Here is a 25262-nt window from a genome sequence, read left to right as displayed (position 1 = left end):
CACATTAGTGTTCTCCCTCCCACCACCTGTGCAGTAAAGGAGTAAGTCCTACATGTTGACTGGAAGCTAGAGCACCCCCTGCCACCCGTGGGACATTAAAGCTGCTGCTGATAGCACCCCCCACCCGTAGGAGGGGAGAATGGGTAAGGGCCCCAGTGCATTGCTTTGCCCAGGGGCCCACACTGCTGTTAAGATGGCCCTGACTAACCTATGTGTGATGTTGTTGCTGCTGGTGAAGGGTAATAGCCAGTAGCGCACACAGGGGGGTTTCTGAGTACCCAGAAACCCCCCCAGGAGTCTATGGGCCCTAGCCTGAAAGCTGAGGGTCCCCTCTTTCCATGGGTACAAGAATTTTAAAAATCGGCTCTTGGGAACCGGAGATATCTGACTTCAAAGAAGTTGTCCCCATCCAAGCCTGTTAATTGCTCTTCCCAGTCAGATATTTCAGGTTCTGTCTGACTTTTAGTTTTTCTGAGGGTATAATCCAAAAGCTGGAACTCTCCCTCTTTGATGGACACTAGTAGCTTGTCTCTACTGTTCCCAGAACCAGAGATATCAGCCTTCCAGCAGCTGGTTACTGCTCCAGCTCCACACACCTGGTATGTAGTTTTATATACTCGTTGGCAGATTGCTCTGCCTCCTGAACTCTGATCCCCTAGACCCCAATACCATTTGGTAGGTGGGATTCTCTAGTTTTTAATTAAAATCTAAGAAATCTAGTTCCGGGAACTGGAGATATCTGCAGTCAAGCAAGCTGTCCTCCCACCAGAAAATTATGAATAATAAGCCCACTCCACTATACACCCCTCCTCTGCGTATTAAACATCCTCTACCACCCTGGAAGTTATGTATCAGGGCCCCTTCATTCAGCCCAATGCCCCCTTCTCCCACCTCATCTCCCACCATCTGTGCAGTAAAGGGGTAATTAGTGGAAATTACTGATCCAGGCCCTACATGCTGAGCGGTTGATATAATACCCCTACCACCCACGGGACATCAAAGCTTCCCTCACCCTGCGTATGGGGGATTGGTGGGGCCCCAATACATTGCTATGCCCAGGGGTATTATTGCTATGCCCAGGGGTATTATTATTTATATACATTTGGTCTATGTATAATACTGTAACTGGCCCGGCATATACTGGGTCACCTAAGTATCCATCTTCGTGCTTTGCTCCGCCCCTCTGGAAACCCCCTTCTGAAAATCCTGCGTTTGCCCCGGATAGCATCAGGGTTTTCACATTTATATTGAACAGGCTAATGGATATATTATGGCCTTGGTTAATATTGTTGGTTTCTGCCCCTAACCTGGATTTTAATTGTGTATAGAGTAGACACAAACCATTTTTTAACAATGTCCCCCATACTCCATTTATGCCATAGTCCATAGTGTAATTTACAATACATAACACATACCGCTAATCAAGTACATGAGGCATAATGTATACTTACCACTTTTACCATCGTCTGCTCCCATTTCTCCTGCCTGGTTGGTGGGTGGAGGGTAGTTGGGTGGTGGGAGTGGGGTTTGGGTTGGAGGAGGGTAGGTGGGTGGAGAAGGCAGGCTGAAGGAAGAGGTTTGGGAGTGGGTAGGGGATTGGGAGTGGGTAGGGGAATGGGAGTGGGTATGGGTTTGGAAGTGGGTAGGGGATTGGGAGTGGGTATGGAATTGGAAGTGGGTAGGGGATTGGGAGTGGGTATGGGAATGGGTATGGGAGTGGGTATGGGATTGGGAGTGGGTAGGGGAATGGGAGTGGGTAGGGGAATGAGAGTGGAAGTGGGTAGGGGAATGGGAGTGGGTATGGGAATGGGCCTCTTCCTCACGGGCCTGTGCTGCTCTTTCCCATGCTGTGTATATATGATCCAATTGAGCAATGGATGAGGTAAAAAAATAAAATAAAAAACACAAAAAAAAAAATCAATTCATATCCATATACCACGTAATATTATATCCACATGACTGTATGTGAATTATCCAGTATCACACAGATAATATATTCCACTTATTCTCATTGACAACCACTTATTCTCATTGACAACCACTGATTCTCATTGACAACCACTTAACCTCATTGACAACCACTTATTCTCATTGACAACCACTTATTCTCATTGACAACCACTTATTCTCATTGAATTAGTTTAGTTAATAATGTTAAAAGTAGTGCATATACAGGCAATTATGTGTTTAACGCGGAAATACTCACATCTTTCAAGACGGCGCCTCAGAGGCTGGAGGAGCTCTGGCTGCCGCCTCCTCAGGTCGGACCATCACCTCTCCAGCTGGACGACGGTCCTCCGTACCTGGGTGCGGGCAAATATTCTGCACCGGGCAGCCTCTGCTCCATCACGGAGACTAGGGCCAGCAGCTCCACAGTGGAGAAGGGTGCTGCCCTCTTGTAAGCCATCTTTGCTATGGCGCATTAAAAAAAATCATGTCCTGTGATTGGTTGTTAAGAGTGTTATTTGGTAATAACTTTATTGATAATATTTGGTACTTGTTTCCTAGCAGGGCGCCACCAATTTTAATTGTATGAAATCGGGTAACAAAAATCGGGTCGATCGCATCGCATGCGACCAAATCGCATGCTATGCGATCGACACGATTTTTGCATTGGAACCAATGTTAAATGGTCCCTGAGACCCACCCTGATGGGTAATTACTATGTGAAATGTCCCCCCATTGTTAACGCCACGATCAACGTCAACCCAAAGCATGATCAGCGCAGCGAGCCCGTGAGGGGCGGCGGTACGCGTCCTCCGACCTTTTTATACCCCCACTATCCACGTCGGCATGGAGTATATTTTATAAAGTGTGGCGAGCGCAGCAAGACACCGAGCCCGAAGCCTGGCGAGCGCAGCGAGCCCCGCGAGGGGATGCGCATTACTTCAGACGTATTCCGCGTCCCCGTGCGGGGCTTCGCTGTGCTCGCCACGCTTCGGGCTTGGTGGCTCGCTGCACACTATATAGAATCAACTCCACGCCAACGTGGATAGTGGGGGTATGAAAAGGTCGGAGGACGCGTACCGCCGCCCCTCGCGGGCTTGCTGCGCTTGCCACGGCGTAAGGTGCCAGGGCGTACATGGGTAACCAGAGTCACCCAGAACCCACGCATCACTGCCTTCAAGCTCTTGGAGTCTTTGCCAAATCCCAGTTTGTCGGATAACATGAGAGTCATGGGCACTTCCGGGAAACTTCGAGTTGAAGGCGAGAATTTCCATGGATGGACCACATACCACCATCACGTTGAGTGAGTGGAACATTTTTCGGTTCCTATAGATCTTCTCACTGCGTGACGGCGGCACAAATGGTACATGGGTCCCATCCACAGCTCCTATCACATTAGGGAAGCCAGCAATTTTATCGAATGCCTGCTGGCTCCTGTGAAGGGTCTCTTGTGCAAAAGAAATGGCCATGAAGTGCCCCATGCACCTAAACATGGCTGACATCACACGCCTCAGGATTCTGCAGAAAGCAGGCTGGGATATCCCAGCAAGTACTGCCACTACTTGCTGGAATGATCTTGAGGCGCAGAAATGCAACACCGCCAACAGCTGAGTGTGAGGCGGTATTGCTGTCCTGAGCCGATGATGAGGTTCCAGATCACTCTCGATTAAAGAGAGTATTTCTAGAATCACATGTGGGGGTAACAGATACCTAGTAAGTACCTCATTATCGGGCATCCCAAAGAGTGTCACCCGTGCGCGAAAGATTCTTGCACATCCTGGCCTCCTTTGGCGACGAGTGGGTGGAGCCGCTAATGCCCTCAGCCCATGGACCAGATAAACCATTGCTGCTTCCGCAACCTAAAGAAAAATATTACAATAAAAGGTACACCTAAGCAAAGACAGGGCCACACTAAACTATAGTAGAAAAAGGGATTTTTCTAAGAACTTACCGTTCGAATCCCTTTCTCTGATATGGTCCTGGTGACACAGCTCAACATTGGGATGTAGGAGGGTCCGTAGGAGCCAGGCACCTATCCTAAAGCTTTAGAGGGTAGGCTCCTCCCCTACTGCATCCCAGACTCTTCAGTTCAATCTTTCAAAGCCACTGGAATACATTAACTCAGTACAAACGCCTGCACACATTACATGCACATTTTTCAAAAATAACTTTTAACCATATAACATGAAACATCATGAACCTGGCATACTTACTGAGCGTAAGGGAGGGATCGCTGTGTCACCAGGACCATATCAGAGAAAGGGATTCGAACGGTAAGTTCTTACAAAAATCCCTTTTTCTCTTTCAATGGTCCTGGTGACACAGCTCAACATTGGGACGTTCCAGAGCCGGTCCTTTGGGTGGGTACGCTCAGGTCTGCAGCTCTCATCACTGCTCGCCCGAATGATGCATCCTCCGACGCGAACTCATGGAACCTATAGAATTTGGCAAAGGTATGAACAGATGACCAAGTGGCAGCCCTGCAAACATGCTCAGCTGTTGCCCCATGTCGAACCGCCCAAGAGGTGGCAACCGACCTGGTGGTATGCGCATTAATCCTGGCCGGCACAGGCCTACCAACTTCAGTATATGCAAACGCTATAACAGAGCGCAACCACCTAGCAATGGTCTGCTTAGAAGCAGGCCAAACAATTTTGTGTATGTCATACAAAACTAGCAAAGTATCAGTCTGACACTCTTAACTCTGTCCACATAAATGCGCAATGCGCGCACAACATCCAAATTCCTCAATTTGTCCCTTTTCTTTGAACCCTCTAGGGTTGAAACACAGGCAGAACTATCTCCTGATTTAGATGAAAAGCAGATACTACTTTTGGTAAAAATTGGGGTACTGTCCGAAGAACAGCCCTATCATCATGAAATATAAGGAAGGGAGACTTTTTTCAGCCTTACCTACTATGTAACTATAAACATCCATGGGTACAAATAAGAAATATAATTTGTCTGTAAAATACCAGAACCAACCAAATCAGCAATGGATATCTATACCAGGTTGAACTAGATGGACGCAAGTCTTTTTTCAGCCTTACCTACTATGTACCTACTATGTAACTATGTAACTTGCATGACAATGCTCCCAACTCTGATACTCTTTTTGCTGACGCCACTGCCAACAAAAATACCAGTTTCCATGTAAAGAATTTTAGGTCAGCCGACCTTAATGGTTCAAAAGGTGCCTTTTGAAGACACTCCAAAACCAGAGATAAATCCCATGATGCTACTGGTTGTTTGTAGGGAGGTTTCAATCAGGACACCCCCTGCAGGAAGGTCTATACTTCCGGTAATAATGCAATCCTTCTTTGGAAATAAATTGACAAGGCCGAGATCTGCACTTTGAGTGACTGAAGGCTTAACCCGGAGGAAAAGCCATCCTGCAAAAACTTCAACAATTTAGCCAATTTAAAGCGCGATGTGTGTGACTTCTGTCTTTCACACCATCGAATATAGGTCTTCCAGACCCTATAATAATTTGCAGAAGATACTGACTTTCTGGCTTTAATCATAGTGTTAACCACTGCCTCTGAGAACCCTTTTTTTCCTCAAAATGGCGGTTTCAACAGCCAGGCCGTCAAAATTAATCGAGCTGAATCCAGATGGTTGAACGGTCCTTGTTTTAGAAGGTCTGACCTCAGAGGTAGACGCCACGAGTCCACAGACAATCTCTGAAGCCTCGAGTACCAGGACCTCCTTGGCCAATCTGTGGCCACTAAAATCACTGGAATTGCCTGGGTCTGTATCTTTTTCAATAATCTAGCCAGCATTGGAACTGGCGGAAAAACATAAATCAGCTTCCCCTCCCAGGGGATAGTCATGGCATCCACTGCTTCTGCCAGTGGATCCCTCGTCCTGGCATAAAACCTGGGTACCTGATGGTTGAACCTGGATGCCATCAGGTCCACATCCGGAGTACCCCACCTCAGTGTAATCTGGTGAAATACTTGTGGGTTCAGGCTCCATTCCCTTTCCATCAGCTCCTCCCTGTTTAGGAAGTCGGCCTCTATATTCTCCACTCCTGGTATGAATATTGCTGATAATTCTGGAACATTTTGTTACGCCCACAAGAAGATTCGGGACACCTCCCACATAGCCAGCTTGCTGTGTGTGCCTCCCTGGTGATTCAGATATGCCACAGCTTTGGCGTTGTCGGTCTGAATCCTTAAAGGGAGCCTCTGTAATCTTTCTCCCGCCAGAGAAATCACCTTCCACACAGCTCTCAGTTCCAAGATGTTGATCGGCAAGGCAGACTCCTCTGAGGTCCACAAGCCTTGCAGACGCAGGTCCAAGACTACTGCCCCCCAGCCCCTGAGACTGGCGTCGGTAGTGACTACCAGCCAGCTCAAGGACTGCAGGGACCGACCCCACTGAAGGGAATCCACCTCCGTCCACCATTTCAGGGAGGATCGAGTTTCTGAAGACAACACTATTTGTTCTGACTTCATGGTCTGAGTATTTCCTGACCAAGTTGTCAGAATGTTCCACTGGAACACTCGAGAGTGGAACCTGGCGAACTGCAACGTCTCGAAAGACGCCACCATCCTCCCCAGCAGCTTGAGGCACCTCCATACTGACGTGCTCTGAGACCCGAGGATCTCCTGGACCAAGGCAGCCAGATCCCTGGCCTTTGCCTCTGGTAGAAATACCCAATGTAGGTGGGTATCCAGAACAACTCCCAGGAATTGGAGTCTCTGTGACGGCACCAACTGAGACTTTTGTAAATTTAAAAGCCAGCCGTGAGCCTGCCAAAACCCGATGGCTTCTGCCAAGTGACTCTTTAACATGTCTGCCGACTCCGCCCTCAGTCGAAGCACAGCCGCCATTACAGACATTATATTGGTGAATACCCTTGGCGCTGTGGCCAGGCCGAAGGGCAACGCCTGGAATTGCAAGTGCAGGTCTCCTATCGCAAACCTCAATAGGGCCTGATGTTCTGGGTGGATAGGAACATGAAGGTACGCGTCCTGGACATCCATGGACACCAAAAATTCTCCCTGGTCCAGGCTTAGCAGCACTGACAGTAGAGACTCCATTTTGAAATGGTCTACCCACAAATGGATTTTAAATTGATAATCGGTCTGAAAGACCCGTCTGGTTTGGGCACCTTTAGAAACAGAGTGGAATAAAAGCCTTTTTTCCACTCCGCTCTGGGGACCGGGATACCCACACCCTTCTCTAAAAGAGAGTGAGCCACTCCCAAGAGAGCTGTACGGAGCCGAGCCTCCTATGGTATTGGTGTGGGAATGAATCTTCTTGGAAGAAGACCTTTGAAGGGAATTCTGTAACCCTGGGTTATAATTTCTAACACCCAAGAATCCCGGTCTAACATGCCCATGCGTCTTTGAACAGTGTCAGACGTCCCCCCACCTTGACCACCGCCGGGCAAAACCCTTGGCAGTCATGCGGAGGGTTTGTCCTCTCCTTTTTTGTCTGGTTTCTTATGAAAGGAACCAAATTTAGACTTTGGGGCCTTGCCCCTGGAGGACTGAAACTTTCCCCTAAAGGACTGCCCTCGAAAGGACGCACCTCATCTAGGGAAGGGCCGAAAGGACGGCCTGAAAGCAGAAAACCTTGATGTCTGCTTGGCTGTAGGGGCTGGCAGGAAAGTACTTTTGCCACCTGTGGCCTGCTTAATAATCTCTTCCAGTTCAGAACCAAATAACAGCTTTCCTTTTCTTAGACTCATTATCTGCCTCCCAAGCCTTAAGCCAGAGCACTCTCCTGGCATTTACAGACACTGTGGAAACTCTGGCAGCCATTTTGAGAGCTTCCTCCCCAGCCTCCAGTACATACTCTGCAGCTGCTTTTAAGCTTCTCCGCAAGTAATAACACACAAGGGTCAGCGTGTAAAATAGTGCACAAATCACTGGCCCACACAATCATGGTCTTAGAGACCCAGGCTGAAGCAATCAGAGGGCGTAGGGTGTATCCCACCCCTTCAAATATTGCCTTGAGGTTACCCTCCAGCTTTTTGTCTACGGGGTCCTTAAACGCTTCTCCCCCTTGTACTGGTAGCACAGTGGCTTTTGACAAACGTGCCACAGAAGCATCTACCACTGGGACTTTTTTCCAGAGGTCAGCATGCGCCTCAGGCATGGGGTACAGGCTTAAAAATCTTTTAGGCATCTGAAGCCTTTTATCAGGGGTTTTCTTGTAAACCCTCGTCTTCAGGGAAAGTAACAGTTTCTTTACGCTGTCTCTTAAAAAACACCCTTTGCAGGAGTTTTATCCTCCACAGACAAATTCAATGCCTGTTTAACAGCAGTAATCAAATCCTCCACCCCTGAGGCTGAGGACTCTTCAGAATCATCACCCTGCTCCCAGGGAATGTCTGAATACTCTCCTTCCTCATCAGCAGCTAACAATGGCACTGAATAAGACCTTTTAGGGGTCCCCACAGAATCACCATCAAACTTGTCCAACAAGTAATTAAACCTGCTGATTCCCTTAGCAGTATCCTGCATGATCTGTAATAAGTCAGGATCTGTCTGGATCAGAGGCAAGGAGCCAGAGGACTGCTGAGATAATGGCAATGGTCTAGGGGAAGTTACCAGCACATCACTCTGCCTGTCCAGCAATGCACCAAAGCATTAACAGACCTGCCCAGGGACTTGGCCCACGCAGGTTCCGATAGCACTACCCTCTGGGGTTTACTCCCCATGGGTTTCATAGCAGCGCAAGAAATACATAAGCCCCCCCCCTGGCCATCTGCTCAGGGACAAATTTCAGTGTACAACCACTGCAAGCGCTCAATGCATTTAAGGCTCCCTCCCCCAAAACCACAGACTGTTGCTCAGACATGATGTTCTCAAATAACACAGTCACAGCGTATTAAATGTACAGGCATTATATACAGTGTACTCAGTCACTTAGCTGTCTTGTAGTCTTCAGAATGGGGAAAGCGATGCCCAGGAAATCCAATCACTCTGTCAGGATCTGTAAGCCAGCTCAGCTCCGCTGCAAGTGTTCCGAATGGCGCCAAAACAGAGTGAGGGAAGAGACAAAGTCCATGCTGCTGCGGGGTCTGTGGCTTTTGGCGCCAACCACCCCCAGACAGCCGCTCCCATTGCAGGATTTCCTAGTTCCAGTATCTCCCCCTAAGCTGGGGACCACTCGGAACATGCCTGTAACACACTGCTGTCCTCTCATATAGGAGCTCAGTGTGTAAGCTCCGCAGAAAATGGCCGCCGCCATCACGGAGCGCCTGTCCCCCATGATCCCCACCTAGCGTGAAGCCGGTTTCAGAATGCTCCGGAGCCCAGGCAGCTTCTTAAAAGAAGCTGTAAGCGCTGCACAGGGAGGCCAGACAGCGTCTCCCCTGTGCACAGCGAGCTGACAGGACGCGCTTCTGTCAGCTCCTGCTGCGCTAGCAGTGTGAGGATTCACTAAGGAGAATCCTCACACTGTGCCTACCTAGCTAGTGTAAAAGTTAATAAAATAATAAAAACCCTAACTAACTCTAATCCTTCGGCTGCTCCAGCAGCCCTTTAGAATAGCACCCACTCCAGTGGGCACCTAACACGAACTGAGGAGTCTGGGATGCAGTAGGGGAGGAGCCTACCCTCTAAAGCTTTAGGATAGGTGCCTGGCTCTTACGGACCCTCCTACATCCCAATGTTGAGCTGTGTCACCAGGACCATTGAAAGAGAAACATATGAAACCATACGTACAGGTGATGGCCACCCGGTCACCTCAAGAATATCCATAATGATCTACAAATATGGAAACAACATAGCACCTCAGACACAAGTGTGATATCAATATATATCAAACACACATGCTACACTTTACCAATAATTAACTAATATAGTGTAAACATGTAGTTACTACAACCATGTATTCATACACATGGAGGAGGTTGATTTAACAATATAAGAGATTAAAGATGCCAAAGGGTGGCCAGGTATCAGGATTGCGTTATGCAAACAATGAGTGACTGCACAAATTGAGTGTGATATTTTAAAACCTTTACCACAAATTATGAATCTAAAATTAAACTTTGTAAAAATAAACAAATAAAACATTTTGAACCTTACCTTGCACCTGGACACACTGCAGATCTAGATTGACAAGTACATAGCATCAAGCCAGTATATATAGGCCTATCACATGTGATTTGGTTGAAATGAGTAATTAGTATGTGATGTGTTGTGGAATGGCTTAGAATCTGGAATGGGTTAGTTACATGTGTTGTACCTATAATACAAGTGTTGCACATGACAATTCGCCATTCACATATTGTATGTAGTAAAGGATAAATGTGCAGGTGTGCAATACAGAAATTGTATGTGTGCGTACAATCAGAGAATATGTATTGAAAATCCAAATCGGAATTGACGACGGTTTTTATTTTATTTTTGGTGCGTGGCGTTTGCGTCGCCAACCTCAAATGCTATATGCTGCCGTACAGAACGCTGCCGTACGATACTGTACGTTGCCATACAGAACACTGCATAAGGGGGAAGTACGCAATTTAGGGACATGGGTATTCATAGGTGTGCTGCCATAAGGATACTTTGCTGCTAACATGTCTGGGTCAGAGTCAGACACTGGGATTTCAGACCCTGACCCATCACCCAATGATGTAATATCAGCTAACATGATATCCAATAGTGCTAGGTGCAGAGCCAAGCGGCGTAAGACTTCCAAAGCCAATTCTTTGAACAAATGTGTAAACATTGGATGATCAAGCCATATATTGGGGTTACCCTTTATTAAAGTTTGCTTGTAAGTCAGGAATGAAACTTGTGAAGATGGAAAGTTGAGATGTCAAGTCAAACATTCCTTAAGTGAACACAGGTATACATCTCCTACCTGGGTATCAAAGATATTGCAGAACCACCCCATATTGGTGGGATGAGACATCACCCAGCTAGCGACAGTCATGGACCACATTTAGAATGCTTTTGTCTTCAAGCACCATTTGTAGCCCATTTCTGAAAACTCCAGGCCCCAAGAGAAGAACATCAAAAAGATAAACGCATCTTTTCGTAGCCACCTACAGCCAGCACAACTTTCCATGGCGACACAAGTTCAGTCCCACTGCACCTAAGCTCAGGACTTTCTGGCTTTGTAGATGTCAAATTGCAGGATATTCTGCATCTTCATCCTCAACTGCCCATTTAATGGCAGTTTAATGGTAGATTACGGTCATGCATCCCATGCGGTGCAGGTAGATCAGGCTCTCTCACTTCCCCAGCAGGTTTCCCAACATCTTCAACGCTCTCTTGTGATAAGGTTTTATCTCTTTCATTAGCTGTATTTTCTTGACTTGAAGGATCAGACGATTCTTCTTGATTCCCTCCCTGGAGTAGTCAGCCTGTGCCGGCATGTTGGGAGCCCACACCCCAGACCCATACCCAATATTAGGGACCCCCAGTGACACAGAGACGCCTTGACATATGGCCTGGGGTCTTAGCCCTATATCTTCAGATACAGTATATGCCACACTATCTAAAATCAACTCCACGCCGACCTGTATAGTGGGGGTATGAAAAGGTCAGAGGACGCGTACCGCTGCGCTCGCCACGCTGAGGGTTGGCATTGATAGTGGGGGTGGCGTTGACAATGGGGGTGCATTTAACATTGTAATCACCCATCAGGGTGCTTGTAGAATTAAAAATCGCATCGCATCGCATGCCATTGTGATATTTCATTGTACAAGCACTCCCGGGAAGATTGCTTCGCACACCACTAAATACGGTATGCGATGGGCGCCGTGCTAGGAAACAAGTACCAATGTTTTTTTTTCCTAGCCAGAATTACCCCTCCCTTTTGGCACCTGAGTGACATCACCTCTGATTGAGCAGCTTGCCAACAAATGTGTTGTGTAGTTGAGAGAGGCATAGATGAGTCAGCATTAGGAGGGATTGCTGACACCTGAGTGCCATTGGAGAAGCCAGGGGTATCTCCAGGTAAGCTGGCTCTCAGATGTTGTAGGCCATTATCATGTGGCCTTACACTGGGCTATTAGACCCAGACATATATGTTATTGTTTATGGGATGGGTTTGGAGGTGTGATTCCCCCTTTGTTGGTATGGCTGGTCTGCTCCAGGTTAGCACACCCTAACACTTTATTAACACTTATGTTTTTTCCTATCACATTGTATGTATTATTTTAATCACACCTTACATAGCACGTATGTGCTTCTTATTAACTAACTTTCATTTGTGTGCTGCCCTGGAGTACTCAGCCTGTGCCGGCATGTTGGGGCCCACACCCCAGACCCATACCCAATATTAGGGACCCCCAGTGACACAGACGCCTTGAGGTACGGCCTGGGGGCTTAGCCCTATATCTGCAGATATATGCAACCAAGATCTCTGTATTATCTGATTATTATGTAGATATTTCTCACTCAGTGTGCAATTGGGATACAAAATGTTTTTTTTACCCCTCCCTTTTGGCACCTGAGTGACATCACAATCTGATTGAGCAGCTTGCCAACAGATGTGTTGTGTGGTTCCACTTTCAGAATGGTATGCCCAAAGAGGATTTTTGTTCCAGGCACTTCTTTCCCAGTTGCTAAATCCTTAACGTTCCTTAAAGTGATTGTACGGTTCGCATCAATTCTCATTGGCACGCCCTGAAAGCATCCATCGGTGGTTGTAAATTTGATATTCTTCCCAATGACCTTAGTTAGGAAGCTGGTATCAGTTACTACGTCCATGCTAAACGTGTATTACGTGCACAGGACTGAGCACAGCACACACCGCCGGCAGCAACTGCAAACAATCGCACCCTCCTAAAGACATTTTATCACAAATTCCCAAGGAGAGTCAAAGGGTGTTGGTGGTTGCGATGCCGGACCTTCCATCACTGTGGTGGAGGATTACTTTGGTGACAGCATCCAAGTAGACATGTCGGACAGTCCTTACCTGTACTGGCAGGAAAAAAAAAGTTTGGAAGCCCCTGTACAAAATTAAACTGGCTCTATTTTACCTAAGTTGTCCCCCCTCCAGTGTGTTCTCTGAAAGAGTTTTTAGTGCAGCGGGGAACCTGGTCAGTGAGCAGTGTAGCAGGTTGCTTCTGCAAAATGTGGAGAAGATGATGTTCATCAAAATGAATTGGATGAGAACGAAGACAACCTCTTGCCTCTAAAAAGCCAGTTTGTACAGGGAGAGGTGACTTACTACTTTTTTTTGTGGGGCCCAAACAAAACAATATTTTCAGCCACAGTCGTGTGGCAAACCCTGTCGCTGAAATGATTGTTTTTTTAAAGTGTGCATGTCCTATTTACGCAATTTAAGGGTGGGTGGGAGGGCGCAAGGACAATTCCACCTTGCACCTCTTTTTTTGACCATTATGTGCTTTTTGGGGCCTAGTTTTTCAAACAGCCATCCTGTCTGCTGCTGCAGTGCTACTCCTACATGAGCCACGTATTTGTGCCGCCCACTTTTGTGGCTTAGCATTGTTATCCAGCTACCTCGGTGCACTCTTTTGCCCTAAAAACAATATTGTGAGGTATTCAGAATAGACTGAAAATGCATGATATTAAGGTTAATAATAGCGTAGGAGCAAAAAAAAAAAAAATCTGCAGTTTTATGCTTTTTTTTTTTAAATCAGAACCCAAAACACAACACATGAAACTGGTGGTGTTTTGGAACAGATCCAAATCCAAAACCCTGCCCGAGATCCAGACCCAAAACTGTTTCACAGAACACGAAAAGTGCCCGGTGCACATCTCTAATAAAAACGGTATTTTACTATGAATAACCCCCTCTACCATGATATATATATATATATATATATATGTATGTGTGTGTGTGTGTGTGTGTGTGTGTATGTGGTGTTTAAATAGATGAATATAGACAGGCAGATATATAAATAATAAAAATTAATAAGTTGATAAACATAGCTGCACATAGCAGCTACAATAGATTAAATTGAGTATGTTTCACCTAAATGTTTACATCCTGTGGATCCTTCCCTCAAATAGCGATATTGGCCACCTAGTGGCCTAGCGACTCCTGTTTGGGCGCTAGGCAGCCAATAACGCTATTCAAGGGGAGGAGCCACAGTAAGTAAACACACATCCTGCGGCTTTCTTCTCTGTCTGTGGGTTTGCGTACATCGTTATTTTGTTTTGCCAAGTCTCCTGGATGCCAACTTGGACCGAAGAGGATAAGATCTACCCCGGCGGACCCCCGTGAGTATGGTTTCCTTCCACAGGTACCCACATTGGATTTCTTCAGGACCAGTAGACGTCAGCAGCCCACCCTCCACATCATCAGGAATTTTCCATGGGAATGCCCAGCTTTTTTATGGGAATGCCCATGAAACACTGGGCCTTCCTATGGGTGAATCCACTGGCCTGCCGCCCCCCTCCAACACCACCCACCTGGAACTCTATGTGAGAGCGCTGTGGCCACTTGTACACAAAGGTTGCACATAAATAACTATGTGTAGTCGACAAAAAACGGTCCCTTGTGCGAACTTGCGGGGGAACAATTAAATCAGAATCACCCCCAGAGTGCACGCAACATCTATTGCCCACTCGCCCTATGAAACATCTACATAGACTTTCAGCTTTTCCCATTTAGAATATTACAACTGGATCATTTACCTGCTGGTAAGGAACGCCCATCAAAGAATGTGACAGGTTTGGAAAGCTGCCGGGACACTGATGGAACTGGTGGGTAGAGGCGAAGACTCTCCTTAATGCACATTGTGGTATAGGACAGCTTGCTCAGGTCTTCCCTGTAAAATAGGAAAGTTTTGTAAGCCTAATGGGGCCTACACATGGATTGCTTTTGGGTAATTTTCTAAGCCATCTGACTAAATCTGCTAGATGTAAGTAGAAAAAGGAGAGGAAAAGGGGCTTGGGGAAGGGGAAGGATAGAGAGTGTCACGGCAGAAGGGCTGGATGGAGTCGTGTGGTGCACAGAAGCTGGAGACGGACCAGGGCGAGTAGGATTGAAACGTGCAGGTTTAATAACTGATTTCATAAATAATAAGTTCACTTAAATACTTCTTTAAGTGGCAAAAGAATAAATCAATAAGTCCAGCACAATATACTGCCAGTGGTAATTCTGGAACCAGTCTTTAGGTGAGCCAGAGTACATAGAAGAAGATGCAGGAAGAGGTTGATTTGATGATGGAAGAAATGGATCCGGAAGACTGGAAGAGGATGGAATGGATGGATGATGAAGAAAGGGAATTCTGGAACAAGCAGGGACCAGCACTAGATAGCGCTTGCAGCATTGGTGTCAGGAGAAAACCTTCCTTGGATAAGGTGCAGGGAGCAAGGCACCAGAGTCAGGAGAGAGAACCAGGATCCAGGAGTCAGCTCGGAGTTGTGAACGACTCAGAAGACTCATTGCACTGACACGGATCAGCCTGGGCAGCTCCACTATATCCCCAGGGAGTGGCTGCCATTGGCTGTCCGTGCAGGATGAGGAGGAACTCTCTACTCTGGCCCAATCCGCTACCTGCCCTTACTCAAGATGGCGCCGCCGGCCTCCCGGCGCCGCAATCGTCAAGGACGCTGCTACCTGATGCTCCGTCGCTGCCGCCTCTACCCAGCGCTGCCCCCACCTGCCCGCCTCAGAGTGGAGCCTGCACACGCTAGCCGGCGGCGGGCGCGGACGGGTGAGTACTGTACCCGCCGCGCTCCGTCGCGGCTGCGTGTGACAGAGAGTATGACCGCACTGGTATTTATGGAGAAAGAATTAATAAAAGATGATGGTTTTGATCTGTGAGAACTGACTATTTTCCTAGTATCAGGAACAGTGGATCCCAGAGCACTCAGACAGTGTGTGTCTTATGGTGCCTCTGTATGGGACAGTCAGTGGTGCACCCCAGAGTAACAATTGTAATGAAACAATGCCAAGGGAGGAGTAGAAAAAAGAAAAAACTCTGGGTGGGGGCACCCTTGTATCACAGGTCAAGGTTTATCACAATTATTTAAGATTTAACCTTTATTTGGTATGCTCTAAAATACTATATGCTGGTTCTTGTACCTGGTTAATATTTTTAAAAAGCGCAGCAAAAATATATAATGATAGTATGGAGACTCTCACTGGTCTTAGTATGGGTTATCGGTAATCCTCATTAATCCCACAATTGACACCAAATTAAGGTCTGTTTTGACGGGGTTTTTTAAATCATAGGATTTTTTTCTAAAACCAGTTGTGTCTCACAATGCGGCAGGGATTTCTGCAGCATGAAGTGCAGCAATGTTTACATATAGGCAATGCGGGGGCACACCGATTATTCAAAAAACCGTTATGCTATAATAAAGTAGAGTACAGTTAGGTAGAAATAAATCCACGGTATTTATGTATTATCTGGGCTCCCATGTTAAATGCACCCCATTTTTTCATACCCCCTACTATCCAACTACGCATGGAGATGATTTTATATAGTGTGGCGAGCGCAGCGAGCCACCGTGCCCGAAGCGTGGCGAGGGGATGCGGTCTCATAAGAAAAACGGGAGCCCAGATATTACATAAGTACCAAATCCACTGGTAAAGACCAGTGGTTACCTGGGAGACCTGACCGGTTTGGTAATGTGAGGCCGGGATGTGGTCTGGTTTCGCTCCTCTGTGTCCAAGCGTAGCGAAACCAGACCACATCCCGGCCTCCCATTACCAAACCGGTCAGGTCTCCCAGGTAACCACTGGTCTTTACCAGTGGATTTATTTCTACCTAACTGTACTCTGCTTTATTATAGCATAACGGTTTTTTGAATAATCTGTGTGCCCCCGCACTGCCTATATGTAAACATTGCTGCACTTCATGCTGCACTCCCTGCCGCATTGTGAGACACAACTGGTTTTAGAAAAAAAGGTACTCTTTACCTAGCACGGCGCCCACGATCTCCATCGTGGGCGTCGCGGGTAAAGAAATCGCGGGGATCGCGGGCATCGCGATCCCCGCGATTTCCCATAGGGTTCAATGTTAAATTTAGTGCTGCCCGTGATTTCACATTCAATGCTTCAATGGCCGCGATTTGGCCATAGGAATCAATGTTAAATGGGCCACAGAGCCCAAATAGGCACAATTAACACTTAAATGTCCCCCAATATTTGTAACGCCACCCCACGATCCACGGCCAAATAGGCACAATTAACACTTAAATGTCCCCCAAAATTTGTAACGCCACCCCACGATCCACGCCAACCCGAAGCGTGGCGAGCGCAGCGAGCCCGCGAGGGGCGGCGGTACGCGTCCTCCAACCTTTTCATACCCCCACTATCCACGTCGGCGTGGAGTTGAGAATAGAATAGTGTGGCGAGCGCAGCGAGCCACCGAGCCCGAAGCGTGGCGAGCGCAGCGTGCCCCGCGAGGGGACGCGGATACCTTCACAGGTAAACGTGGCCCTACGCGGGCTTCACAGGTATCCGCGTCCCCTCGCGGGGCTCGCTGCGCTCACCACGCTTCGGGCTCGGTGGCTCGCTGCGCTCGCCACAATATTCTATTCTCAACTCCACGCCGACGTGGATAGTGGGGGTATGAAAAGGTCGGAGGACACGTACCGCCGCCCCTCGCGGGCTCGCTGCACTCGCCACGCTTCGGGTTGGCGTGGATCGTGGGGTGGCGTTACAAATTTGGGGGGACATTTAAGTGTTAATTGTGCCTATTTGGGCACAATTTAACTATTTGGGCATTTAACATTGATTCCTATGGCCAAATCGCGGCCATTGAAGCATTGAATGTAAAATCGCGGGCAGCACTAAAATTTAACATTGAACCCTATGGGAAATCGCGGGGATCGCGGGCATCGCGTCGCGGCCGTTAATGTACTGGCCGCGATGCCCGCGCTCCCCACGATGGGCGCCCAACTAAGTAAAGAGTACCGAAAAAAATCCTATGATTTAAAAAACCCCATCAAAACAGACCTTAATTTGGTGTCAATTGTGGGATTAATGAGGATTACCGATAACCCATACTAAGACCAGTGAGAGTCTCCATACTATCATTATATATTTTTGCTGCGCTTTTTAAAAATATTAACCAGGTACAAGAACCAGCATATAGTATTTTAGAGCATACCAAATAAAGGTTAAATCTTAAATAATTCTCATGAACCTTGACCTGTGATACAAGGGTGCCCCCACCCAGAGTTTTTTCTTTTTTCTCCTCCTCCCTTGGCATTGTTTCATTAGATCTGCTAGATAACTGAGAAAATGACCCAAAATCGCTCCATGTGTAGGGGCCATAGGGATAGCGATGTGCGGTCCCAGACGTTGCTATCACCCGTATAGATTTTTGGGGCCTACACATGAAGTGATGCATGCCAAGCGATCATGGCAGGGCCAGTGTTCGGTGAGATCTGACTACATTAATACTACATGCAGTATAAATCTAGATGGGCTATAGCGATCTGCAGGGCCACACATCCCTATCGCTATGGCCCCTACACTCGGACATATTTTGGGTCATTTTTTAAAAGATCTAGTCAGATGGCTTAGAAAATAACCCAAAATCACTCCATGTATAAACCCATTATACTGCATGCGATATAAATATAGTCATGGTCCGTGTGCTCTTTTTCTTTTTAAATAATCTTTATTACTTTTTCACATAAAAAAAGACATATACAAACATTTATACATCATACATTTTAAAAGACATATTTTCTAGAAGTTCCCTCTCTTTAAAGTTATCTTATCTTAGGTACGTCTTCCATTACAATTTCTTCTTTGCCATACCCTGCAGAGGCTATTACAAGCGGCTATATATTTACATAAAACAAAAGAAACAAAAAAACAAATAAAAGACAAAAGAAAGACACAAAAGGGATGTGTTAGATAGAATTAATATCTTTTCTTCCTTTCTTTTTGAGGGCTTTTGATTGTTCCCAGGCTGGGATCCTATTTATCTCGACGCCTGGGGGTACGCGTCCACCCGCTTGGGGGTATGCGGCGACCCAGGATGTAATGGCGGCCGCGGCAGTCAGACAAGTTGCTGGAGGGGAGGAGAGTGCATTGCGCATCTCTCCTACCCCTCAGTGCGTATGGCAGCCCAGTCACAGTGAAGGGAAGGAGAGATACGCAGTGTGCTGTACTCTCCTTCCTTGAGAGCTACACGGCAGGGGGACACTGGACTGTCCTCTCCCCGGCAGCAGCGTCAATGGTGAGTGTGCTGCTGCTGGGAAATACTATGGGGCATTGCTGGCACTGTGGGGGCATACCCTATTGCTAGCACTGTGGGGCATACTTGTTACTGGCACTGTGGGGCATTGATGGCACTGTGGGGCATACTTGTTACTGGCACTGTGGGGCATTGCTGGCACTGTGGGGCATACTTGTTGCTGGCACTGTGGGGCATTGCTGGCACTGTGGGGCATACTTGTTGCTGGCACTGTGGGGCATACTTGTTGCTGGCACTGTGGGGCATTGCTGGCACTGTGGGGCATACTTGTTGCTAGGACTGTGGGGCATACTTGTTGCTGGCACTATGGGGGCATACTTGTTGCTGGCACTGTAGGGGCATTGTTGGCACTGTGATTGCATACCCAGTACCATGGGGTCATACCTGGCACCGTGGTGGCATTCCCGTTTCTGGCACTGTGGGGGCAAACCTGGCACCATTGGAACATATGTGTATCTGGCACTTTTGGGGGCATATGTGTATCTGGCACTAATGGAAGGCTAACGTGATCCGTTGGAATGTCTGTTGCTTCAGTAATAGAGATTTGACAGTGTTCTGTTATTTTATATGCTGTCCGTAGAATGGGCTGAGCTTATATTGTGGTCAAGTGGTTGCACTTTTTTTTCCTCGTCACTGCCAGTATGACTTGCCCCTGTTAGGCCACACTCCTTTTTAGGCCACGCCCCCTAAAATTTTCATGAGGGGGTACTCATAAATGAAAAGCCTAATCAAGGGGTACAGGAGACAAAAAAGGTTGGGAACCACTTTAAAGGGGTATAAGATTTGGTGTTGGATTTGTCTGTCTAATGTTTCTATAAAGACCCCCAGTTATCATAAAAATGTTTACCCCCCTCTTCTATTTCCTGTGTCGTGTTATATTTTTTCATTAGGCTGTTTCTCATTGAGTCTAGCCTTGGGGTTGATTTAGTCGTCCAATTCTTTAATATTGTTTTTTTTGCTATTGTTATTATTATTGTTAATATTGGGTTTAGTTTCCTTCTATATTGACTAATATTCCATTCAGAGAAATCTGCCCATAATAGTGCCTTGTGATCCAATTCAACATGTATTTGAAACATGTATTTGAAACACCTGTTTTTTTTCTATACATATATCCACTATAACGTATCTTCCTGTCTTATCAGTAATCACTGTATTTATTTCATATTGTAAATGGGCTGCAATTAATATTACCACTCCTCTTGCTTTGGAGTTGAAGGGGGCTGCTGCCACGACTTTCCTCCGCATCATGTTTAGTTTCCCAATTTCTTTTTCTGTCAGATGCGTCTCCTGTAAACACACTATCTCTATTTTAAGTTTGTTCAAGTATGTCAGGACTTTTTTTCCTTTTTTTTCCAGGGAATGTATTCCCCCTACATTCCAACCCAAATTTAAGGCCTGGCATTCCCAAACAAACTCGTGGACAGAGCCCACCCTCTATTTCCTCAAACCCTATCTAACTCTGGGGAAAGGGACATCTTAAGACATTTACACTTACAAAACATAAAACCATATTGACAACATTCATCCTGTAATGAGCTGGTGTTTCCCCTTTTGGCGTTTTCACTCCCAGGGGTCCGCCTTCTCATTTGAAATTCCAAATTGACTTCCTTTTAAGGCGGTGGAGGGGCCGCGAGGTGTGCTTTGCACATTTGGTCTTACTATATTCCTCGCTGTCTCTCCATCGCCCCCCGGAGTTAAAGCTCCTAACTCTCCCCTCCAAATTCTCCGATATAATATCTGTGCTCTCTCCCATATATTTCTTTTTTTTCCCCATATCAATATAAATTTTTATAATATCTTTAAAGCTGTTATTCTTTTCCTTTTACAGATGAAGATATATATACAAGACATTATTCTGGTCCTCTGGCTTGGTCTAAGTAAGCCTTCGCTTCTGCTGGATTGGCAGCTTCTGCTGGATTGGCAAAGTCCTTATAACTTCCACCATTTAGAAACCGTAGGCGTGCTGGGTACATGAGTATAAACTTTTTCGATTGAATAGTCCTGAAATATGAGGATCTGATTATCTTCCCATTTTAGTTTGTGTTTCTTCCTTGATGCCTTCCAGATTGTTTCTTTGTGGAGGTAGTTCAGACATTTAAATATTGTTGGTCTTGGTCGTGTTTTTCCGGGGCCTTCCTCTCTAACTTTGCCTAATCTGTGCGCCCTTTCTATTACAAGGTCTGTACAACTTGATTGTATGTTTAATAATTCTGGGAGGGTATTCCTTAAGAAGTGGAAAAGTGGGGGGCCTTTCAGAGTCTCTGGCAGACCAATCACTCTGAGATTTTTTCTTCTAGCTCTGTTCTCAGATTCTTCTAATTTTTCTCTTATCTGCTGATTGGCTTTCTGTAATTCTGCCATTTGGATCTTTAGCAGGGCTGTGTCTTGAAACATGTCCCCCATTTTTTGCTCCACTTCCTGCACTCGATCGGCTATCTGCTTTACCTGGCCCTTTATTTCTTCCACCACTCATTTCATAACCTCAGCCTGTATCTGGAGTAGAGGTTCCAGGGTTTGTTTGATTGCTTGAATCATTATTTGGTATTCTTCCCCATTTTTATCTTGACTTGGAGTTAGAGCGGGGTCTTCTTCCTGGCTACTGGTGTTACTCGCACCATTCGATTTCCTTGGTGCTTTATTGGTACTAATATTGGCCATGGCGGAGGTTGTTGCCTGGCGTGTGCGTTCTGCCTTTTCTTTTCGGGCTTTTGTGGGCATGTTTGGAGAGAGAAATTTCTCCATATATTGATAACTGGGCACCCTACTCCTTATTCAGATATTTTTAAATGTTCTTTCCTTCTTTCAGTGAGGATTTAAGGAGTGTGGCCTGTCAGCCCCCCTTTGGACTAGTACGGGTTGTTCGCTGGGTATATGTTCTCTCTCTCGCCTCTCTTTCCTTATATTTAGGGGCACTTTCAATATATTTTACCCAGTCCCTCTTTCCTTTTAGGGTCGGCAATTGATTATAGGTTTTAGAGTTCTGGGATGGGGGTATGGATTTCCGCTTCAAGTGGATTTACTTTATTTTGAAGTCAGCACTTTTAGCCCCTAACTGTCCATACCATCTTTACCGACTTCAGTGTCCCCGCTCAAAGTTTAGGCAGTCGTCTTTAACCCCTTGCTGTGTCGCCCTTTCTTCATCTGTTATTAGTCAGTTTATTAGTCACTAGACAGCTTTCAAAACCATTAAATGTATGGGTACTTGCCTCTCCCGCCGAATATCTGTGTCTAGGAGTTGTCAGCTGGAGCCTCTTGCTGCTTTCATCCCCCCCGGGTCTTCTGGCCAGGTACACGTCCCCTCTCACAGGCGCGTCTCCTCTGGCTTCTGTCTTTGTAGCGTTGTTTAGCCTTAGCCAAGGTATATCTACTATGTGGGGGTGGAGTAGCTGGCTTGTTGTAGTCTGCTGCTCCTCACTGTCACCCACTGCTGAGTGTTGTCTAGCCTGGGCTTGCCGCCTCTCACACCGGCGCCTCTAACTCAGGCTCTGCTTATGGGGTACATATAAGCCTGGTGGTCTTGGGTGGGTTGCCTCGGGTATATCAATTTGTTGCTCTACCCGTTCCGTTGCTGAGTACGGTCGCCTGGGGGCTTCTGGGCTGTGCTCGCACCTTGTCTCTCCAGTGTGTCTCCCCTGTATTCAGGCTTGTCTGTTGTGGCCTTGGGATGGCACTTCAGGTGTATGGAAATCTGTCTTGCTGAGTTCACTTATTGCAGGCTTCAGTAGCACAGCTCTGTTTCTCTCACGACCAGCGCCCCCTTCCTCTCTCACCAGGGGGGGTTTCCATGGGTTCTATTACGGCCCTGGCTTATCCCCAGCCCGGCGCCATTGTAGCTTTGCTGCGGCTGCAGCTGCGGGCTCGTTCTCCCCCGTCTGCTGCGGCGTTCGGCTCAGGAGGGAGTCTTTCGCCGCGAGTCACCTGACTCTTCTGGCTCTGTCCCGTCTCGTCACTTCCGGGTTGCGCTGCACAGCGCTGTCCTCAGGTGGGATTGCTCTCCTGCGTTTTTTGTTCCAGGCACTTCCCGCCGCTCTGCCGAGCTGGGGTTTCTCTCACCGTTTCGCCATAGGACACTGACCAAGTCCTAGGACATCCGTGCAGGCATTCAGTTTATGCGGTAAGCTTAATCGGGTGAATATGGGTTTCTTGAGCTGTATTCTTTTAGGTATTTTTGGAGGGGGGTAACAGAGCTCGCTCTCCCTGCAGCCTACTCCATGCTACAGGAACCGGAAGTCCTCCACCCTGGTTCGTGTGCTCTCTAATGAGAAAACGGGCGGTGACCGATCGCTCAGCACACTACATCGTCAACCAATATGTAGGCCCCTGAAGTGTTATTGCAATAAGTATTATCTTAGTGTGTAATTAGCATCAGCTGTAAACCCAGAGTCTAATACAGGATGAGCACTACATCCAGACGTCCTGGGTCTAAATACAGGGTGTGCATTCCATCCAGACATCCTGGGTCTAATACAGAGTGAGCACTACATCCAGACATACTGGGTGTAATACAGGATGAGCACTATATCCAGATGCCCTGAGTCTAATACAGGGTGAGCACTACATCCAGAGGCCCCTCAGGCTAAAACAGGGTGAGCATAGGTGAATCTAGAAATATTGTAATGGGTGGTCCCAGACTAAACCACCAATACAGAACAGATCTGCCAAAAAGGGGGTATGGCCTCGTTTGAGTGGGCATGGCTTACCAGGTCAAGTCACTACCCCAGTTTTTTTTGTTTTAAAGTAAAGGCAGGGCAGGGGTGGGGGGGGGGGGCAGGCTACCTGCCTTGCATCTGGCAGAACTGCACAGACATGTCAGAGATAGACACACTTACGTTTTCTAAGCCTGGCCACCAAATCACCCAGGCCTTCAATCCCCGCTAGGCCGGTGCAACGTGCGTCTCCAACCTGCGACTTTCAAGCACGCTGCAGGAGGACACAACAGATGGAGAGAGCCGTCCATTGCTCACACTCTGCAAAGGACCATGGGAGTCGTGCATGTGCGCAGCCCTCCTGTGGCCATCTTCATGGCAGGCATCGGGGATAAAATGGGCGGCGGCGTTGGCGTTCATATTTCATTAAAGGTACCGTAACAGAACGCCGTGCAGTCTAATGGGTGTGTCACGTTCCTTCCTGCTGGCACCAACAAAAAACTGCTAGGCATGGAGGCGAGGTAATATGGGGGAAGAGCCGTGCATCCTGGGAAACCTGAAAGCTTCGCTGATTGGTGCCATTGTCACCCTGTGTTACCATAGTACCCAATGAAGAAAATGAGATTTGTACACCAACAGAATTGTGTGCAGCTCCCATGTGTAATGCAGAAACTTCTCACCACTCCATGGTCCTCCTGTGTCCCAGGACCTCTCGGATCTCCTCCCGACACTTCTCCTGGTGGTCAGGATATTGGGCCATACAGTACAAGATCCAGGAGATCCCGCTGGCTGTTGTGTCATGGCCTTCAAACATGAATGTATCCACCTCAGCACGTAGGTCCTTATCAGACAGCCCAATACCATTCTCATCCTAGGGAAAACAACAATACTGTGAAAACTGCTGAGCAGGATGTCATGTAGCCTGCAGGTCCCCAGTCCGTACGAATAGCAAGTCAGTAAGAGACCAATAATGTGTCAGGAAGAGAGGCCAGTACCACGGGTCAGTAATACCCCTTTTACATAAAAAATCCTGGATCCAACAAGGATCCAAGCCGGGTCGGATCTGGGTTTTACCCCATTTACACTGCAGTGCCTACCCACAGTGTAGAAGACCACTGATCACGACGCTAGGGGCAGGCAGCACCAAGGTAAGCTGCCGGGCTGCCCCCAGCCCCCGTGCACCCCGGCCATTATCCGTGAGGTGAATGGATGCCACACATAGGCATCCATTCACCTCCTCCACTGCTGCCGCTTATGCAGCGGAGACTATGTGTGCTGCGGCCCGCAGGATGACCCGGTGTACCCGTTTACACCACCCTCTACCCAGGTCCTAGCCATGTTCTACCCAGGTCAGGACCTGGGTAGAAGTCCCGTGTAAAGGGACATTGTGTGACCAATTTGCACCACTGCTGACCCGGGTCTAACCCACCGATGACCCAGGATTTTGCCGAGCTGTAAAAGGGGTATAAGAGAGACCAGTAACAGGGATTAGTAAGAGACCAGTAACGTGTCAAATAGAGAGTCCAGTAGCAGGGGTCAGTGGCCATTATTCT

The 25262-nt window shown here is 47.3% G+C and overlaps 1 protein-coding gene across 1 annotated transcript in view; it reads right to left on the bottom strand.

The window, feature by feature from the left end:
* The window catches only part of LOC146063110 (cytochrome P450 4B1-like), a 101865-nt gene that overhangs the window by 40049 nt on the left and 36554 nt on the right, over positions 1-25262 (bottom strand). Inside the window, exons 4-5 of the mRNA XM_083175124.1 lie at positions 24390-24580; positions 14529-14662 (exon numbers count right to left, since the gene is read on the bottom strand). Of these exons, the coding sequence (XP_083031250.1) occupies positions 14529-14662; positions 24390-24580 (325 nt within the window). The remainder of the gene's footprint in view (positions 1-14528; positions 14663-24389; positions 24581-25262) is intronic.

This window comes from Crinia signifera, chromosome 3 (assembly GCF_055691185.1).
Source record: "Crinia signifera chromosome 3, ASM5569118v1, whole genome shotgun sequence".
Lineage (NCBI taxonomy): Eukaryota > Metazoa > Chordata > Amphibia > Anura > Myobatrachidae > Crinia > Crinia signifera.
This window is presented reverse-complemented; position numbering and strand designations above follow the sequence as displayed.